Source organism: Propithecus coquereli, unplaced genomic scaffold (genome assembly GCF_000956105.1).
Source record: "Propithecus coquereli isolate 6110/MARCELLA unplaced genomic scaffold, Pcoq_1.0 Scaffold58, whole genome shotgun sequence".
Lineage (NCBI taxonomy): Eukaryota > Metazoa > Chordata > Mammalia > Primates > Indriidae > Propithecus > Propithecus coquereli.
In genome coordinates, this window is record NW_012151729.1 from 4,380,652 (window position 1) to 4,387,096 (window position 6,445).

The 6,445-nt window shown below is 38.3% G+C and overlaps 1 protein-coding gene across 1 annotated transcript in view; it reads right to left on the bottom strand.

Moving 5' to 3' along the window:
- Window positions 1–3,289: 3,289 nt before the first annotated feature.
- Window positions 3,290–6,445, bottom strand: part of FBXO38 (F-box protein 38) — a 61,945-nt gene continuing 58,789 nt past the window's right edge. Inside the window, exons 18-21 of the mRNA XM_012658233.1 lie at window positions 5,890–6,043; window positions 5,143–5,246; window positions 4,649–4,762; window positions 3,290–3,888 (exon numbers count right to left, since the gene is read on the bottom strand). Of these exons, the coding sequence (XP_012513687.1) occupies window positions 3,710–3,888; window positions 4,649–4,762; window positions 5,143–5,246; window positions 5,890–6,043 (551 nt within the window). The 3' untranslated portion in view covers window positions 3,290–3,709. The remainder of the gene's footprint in view (window positions 3,889–4,648; window positions 4,763–5,142; window positions 5,247–5,889; window positions 6,044–6,445) is intronic.

Sequence of the window (6,445 nt, forward strand, 5' to 3'; positions counted from 1 at the left end):
AGAACACAGAGCTTATATGCGGCCAGGACTGAAAACACTTCGGGTTCCTCAATTCTAACAAAGTGCTTCCTTCCTCCTCCTCCTATTTCTAAATATACAAATTATACATTTTTAGACTATATAAATTACGGGTTACACAAATGATGTATTTATGTAATCCATTCCCTCTATAAAAATTTCCAGTTATATAGATTTAGCAAAATACCCGTCTCCACTCAATCCTACTCCCTTCCCCAGAAATAATTGCTGTTATCACTTGGCTGATATAATTTGAGAACATTTTCTATGGACTTACATATGTATAAATGTACATATAAAAACATATGGTTTTGTTTTGTTCTTCTATGTAAACAAAATGCTGTATATAATAGTCTGCTACTTGCCTTTTTCAACAGTGTCCCCTAAACATCATTTCACATCAACACATGTAATTCTTTTTAGTTGCTAGTTGTGTTTGCGTTTCATGCTATAGACATTATATAGTTTGCAGTGTCGTTTCTTTTGCATTCTGGCTGCTTTCCATGTCTGAGTGGGGCATCTAGGTCTCCATCAGTAAATCAGCAGCCTCTGTTTTTCGGGGACTGTGCTAACCACCTGAAGGTCAGCTGGAGTGGTTTCAAGTATCAGTGGCAGCAGCAACTCTGACTTGGCAGCTTCCCCGACGGGGAAGGCCCATGCTTCGATGGGTGGTCTCCCACTCAGAGGGACTGAGAAATTTTACCCAAGTTGCACAGGCTTTAGTCGGACCAAAGGCATCTTGCTCCCATCACTTCTTAGATGTGAGCTTTTGAGCAAGTTATTTAATCTGCTCAACCCTAATTTTCTCACCAGTAAAGTAGGGGACATACTGATCATATTAATACATACTTCCAAGTGTTATTATAAAAGGTATGGAAAGCACTTGGTAATCACGTTTTAAAAGTGGTTTTAACTAGCTAGCTTTCATACTGTCATGATTTCCTCTTAATGGCCTCACGAGTTCCCTCTGCTTCCTACCATCCTGGGATATGGTCGGAGGAACAGGCTATGGAAAGATTAGTCCCCAAAAAGCCTTTCATAATAAGGGCAATTATAGTGGAAGCAATACTACCTCCACTTGCCCCACACTGTCTGGCTTCCTGGAGGCTCCTATTGGACCCTCACCACTGGAGTGAGTATATTCAGTTGTTACCATTTTACAGATGAGAAAACTGAGGCTCAAGGGTAGGGGTTGTGAGTATCTCCAGGTCATCCAGCAGTTGTACGAGGAACTTACAATCTGAGCCCAGGTCTTCTGATTCCAAATATGAAGTCCCTGTAAGAACTGTGGTACCAGCTATTACTTAGAGAGATTGTTAGACCCACACACGGCAGCCTGAGACAGGATTCCCTCTCTCACATCCAGTCATGTATGATCCATGAAATATTCCTTAGGGCCCTTTAAAAATGTGCCAGACCCAAATGTGCACTGCACCAAAAGCTGATGACACAGTTAAATGGATGAATAGGACATCTCAGTTCTCTATGGCCAGGTGTGAGCAAACCATGGCCTGGGGATCAAATCTCGTCTGTGAGCCTTCATAATGGTGTTTTACTTTTTTAAATGGCTGGGGGAAAAAAGTCAAAAGAGTTAATATTTTGTGACATGTTTAAATTATGTGAAATTCAGATTTGTGTCCATAAATAAAAATTTTATTATACCACAGCCATGCCCATTTGTTTGTATTGTCTATGGCTTCCGCACCGTAACCACAGAGTTGAGTAGTTGCCACAGAGAATGTCTGGGACCCACTGAGCCTAAGTATTTACTATCTGGCCCTACATAGAAAGATACAGAAAGTTTGCTCTCCCTTGCTGTAGAGCAGTCACTATTTAGCCATTCATGTTATATACACTCACCAAAGGTTCATCATCGCAGACCTTTTTGAAATTTTTTTTTAGTCTTGGCATCTTTAGAATGGCTTTACTATTGTATGTCTATTTAACAGTTTGGGTTAGGAGAGGCAGATGGATAAACCAGGAAAAGCGACACAGCAGCAGCCTCTTGTGGCCAGTGGGAGCATATTTAGATAACTTGGTTACGGTTACAGCGAACCACTGGGGGTTGGATTGAATCTTCACTGAGGGTTGGGAGCCCAGATTACTTTGAAATATCCAGGATATTCTGTAATTTATTTCCTGCCTCTTACTGATCACAGTTCTAACCTGGATATGAAACATACTCATCTAATTACAAAGGAAGTTAGCTGAGTTTAAAAACAATGTAATAAAGAGATGACGAAATGCAGTACCTAATTGGATCACTCTTTCTGATGTGAAAGGAAGAATTTTAAAAGCCTTGGAAAAGAGAGAACTTTGAAGACATTCAGAATAATTATCATTCAGAATATTTTAGTGTTAGGAAAACTTGCTGGCATCCTTGCATTTCTATCATTAACAACAGAGGCAGCCCCGTGGCCACGAGATACTTCGAAGATTCTTGTCCTACCTGGTCTAAACCATGTCCTGACCATGGGTGAGCGATTTTTCCCTCTCTGGGCTTCAATCAATCCCCTGTAAATGAAGGCACTGGACAAATCTCAAAAGACCTTTACACCTTACACAGACCATAATCCCATGTCTATTTGGAAAGACTTTATAAAATTTTTCTACAATCTTCAGTTTAAATAATTTGCTGAGGTCACTTAGCTGGCAAGTAGCAAAGCCATGTCTTCAATTCAGTTGCTCTAAAGCTTTTGCTCACTACCCTGACACTACGCTACTACACATATCATGGCTGTATCAGGGTAACTCCTCTCCGTGAGAAGGGAGAAAGGCCATCTCCTGACAATCAGATATCTGGGAATTCTGCTGTCCCCAGTATTCTGTTGTAAAGAGTTCTGTGAGTTGAACATCCTATAGCCACAGAACTTAAGAGAGAGATCAGAAATTGGATTGCACTGGAATTGTATTTAGATACAACTCTATACATCACTTTTCTGTGTAGTATTTGCTACTCATCTTCAAAAAGAGGGATTCAGGTCCAAGGCAAAAATAAAGTTTTTAGTAACTTTTTATTTTTATATTCAAGATAAAGCATATACACAATTAAATGTGGAAATAAATAACTAGAAATGCTTTGGAAACTTTTCCATTCCCCACTCAAACTCACTTTTTTAAGCTCATGAGTCTTTTTACTTGATTTTAAGAAACATAGTAACTATAATACCAAGAAGAAAAAGAAACTACAGCTTTGTACAGAAACATATAGCCTCACCTGACTATAGGGTTTAGTTGGTGTTTTAATAACAAAAAAAGCACACAAGACACAAACACTCTTCAACAGATTTACTCAAACAGCTTCGAGAAGAAAAAGGCACAGATTTAAGGGGATGACAGTGATTATTAAGAATATAGTAAATGGGGCTCAGTCAAAAAATGATACTTTATTAACTAAGTCAGGAAAAATGAACAAAATGAACTCTTTCAAATTATCTGCCTTCATTAAAATGAATTTTTAAATTAAATTGTATAAACATATGATATAAAGTTGGAACTTTAGGAAGTGTCTTTGTATATTTCCTCTATGTACAAATCTTTGTATACAACTTCAATGTTCCTTATACATTTCCTATATATCGAACCGAGCCAGGGCCTCCCAACTGCATGCCTCAAGTCCCTGTGGAGCGTTCTGGCAGCTGGATGGCACTAGCTGCGTTCTGACAGAATAGCTGGAAAGGAGGGTGGCCAATCAGATGTAGTCATCTTCAACTGGTTCTCCATTGACATCACAATAGTGGATAAAAATCGCCACAACTCGCGGAAACACACCCTTCTTCATCTGTCGCATCTCTGAAATTTCCTCTCCTATTGTTTCCATACAGATGTCTGCAGAGAGCTGCCCTTTCCTTCGAGGAGCATAGATGGTGCCTTGGAAATTAGAAAGAAGAGGGGAGACATGTATGATAATCAGAATCATTTGGAAAATCACTCTGACAAGCTGGTCCATAAACTATTCCTATGTACTGTAATATAATGTAACTGATGTATGAAAGTTCATGGAATGGGTCACCATCAGTTAAGTTTTGTGCCATGTTTGATGCCTAAGACAGCATACATGATTAAAGGTCCAAGGTAAAAATAATGTACCAGAGAGATAAGTCACATATCATACATGTAGTTCATATGTCCATTCCCACATAAAATATTTTTTAAAAAAACTATGGCTAAAAATAAATATTCGAGTGTGCTAACATTTAGAGAAACAAATTCAAAATTTCCTCCCCAAATTTCTACACCTAAATCATAAGTTCATTCCCACAAGCTATATAATAAGCAGCTCATCAGGAGAATGATTAGCGTAATTAGAATAATTTTGAAACAGTATAGTTGATAAAATCTTAACAGTTAACAAGATCACAAATATTTAGGTAATAGAAAAATCTAGTAGGAAAGTGTCTAGCAGGAATCCTATCCGCCGGCCTTCGCATATCCCCAGTAAGTCGACTGATCATCTATTGTACAAATTCAGAGGTGTTTTGGGGTGGGGTGGGGGCAGGAAATAAAAACATTTATATGGGAAACCATTTAAAAGCTGCACTGCTCCTAACTCTCAAACGTAGTATTAAGTATCTAACACAGTAAGATATACTTAAACTAGAGAATACAAGTCAAGTCAGGTCATAATTACTTTCTTCATCGTCTTCAAAATCGTATCGGGCAAAGCTGTTGGGCTCTGCTGCCCGTAATGACCTCAGCCAAGGAAAGTCAGAAATCAGGGAATACGGAGCTCCATCCACAACACCTAAAGGAAGAAGACAGACGTGGTAGTGTTACTGTGTGGGAGTGCTGACCGTTCCAAACACTGCAGGATTTTGTAAGCGAATGTAAAACATAAAGAGAGTGAGTAGTCAGGCGCCTTCAAGTCACTTCCAAACTCGCGAACCACAGTAATTTTCAATTTTTGTGTCCACTTTTTGTGTTTCAACACTGCTTCTTATTATTCTAGGGATGGTAAAGACTCACACAGGCAGAACAGTATTTATCTGGTCCCTGCTTCTTGCAGGTATTCAAATCACCCATTATTTCAGCAAATTGTAAGATTCCCATTCGTATCTTCCCTAAGGCATGTCCCTCGATCTAGTTAATAACTATTTAACTTTCCAACCATTTGAAAATACTCACCTTCTAAAGTATAGATTTCTCTTCCCCAGGGGTACTTGGGGTACTTCTTTAAGTCTTCTTCACTTCGAGTGGCCTCAGGGAAGAATTCGTACTTAATGAGCTCTCTGGGGGCAACAAATTAAAATAAAAATTATAAAACTAGGAAATAATATTAAGGTATAGGGGTAGAAAGGAACTGTCAAAATTCTTTCAGACCTAGATTCTACTGAACATCTTAAGCAAAATATTAAATACTTAACAGAAATAGAATACATTACATTCGAATTATAAAATGCAAGTCTAGTCAGGTCAAAATTACTTTCTTCACTATCTTCACTGTCTTCAAAAGAAAGAATGCTATTCTCCATGCAAATGTCTTATGGATAGAAGGTCCTCAATGCAACATTCATATAACAATACATAAAAAGTCCAGTTTTCTGATGACAACATGATAGTCTTAAGATCTCTTTAACTTGATCTCTTTTCCATGCCTCAAGGCTAAAGAAATAAAGTTAAACGTATACGTACAGTCTGTTCTTATAATTTTTCTCTAAGTTTTAAAGTAAAAGGTTACAAATATACACGTATGCTTTTTAGTTTTAAGTCCTTACTTCCCTCAGTTTTTTATATATGTTGACTTCATGATAAGCCTGCCTGAAAAGCTCAGATGGAATCATTTAAAAATAAAAAAAAAATCAGGATTTGCTTTCGGGAGCCCCTGCTACGACGATTGACTAAAAGGCCTTTCGGGGCCACAGAATTACTTACTGATTGATGTTTGCTATGGTGTCCATCCAGCTGCGAATGCGCACCTTATTGCGGACATTAGGAGGGTTACTGAATTCATGGATAATGCAGATGTGATAGGGGTAGGGACCACTAAACAGCTTCTGCTCCAAAGTTAGTGTGTCCACCTGTGGAAGACATCATCAAGAGGTATTTGGACCAAGAAACAGAAAGCCTTAGAAATCTTTCTCCTGGAGATTGAACAATCTTTCCTTGGGCCTTTAGTTTTGAAATCCCTGGATGATTTGAAAATCAAGTCTTCACAATCAGCCCTGAATACAGCATGCCACACTGAGGTTAGGATTTAGCAAATTCTTCTGTCTAGTGAACTCAATGATTTATCTCACTGTTATGTAAGTGCCCATTAAACCAGAGAATCCTGACTAAGGTAAATGATCTCAGTCAACTCAGAATCCACTTCTGATATGTTCTTTATAGGTGTAAGTATCAAATGGATTATAGAACTGTGAATGCATAGCATCATATATCCCATACAAACTGGACTACTACCTAGTTTTAAATACAGAACACACGTTCT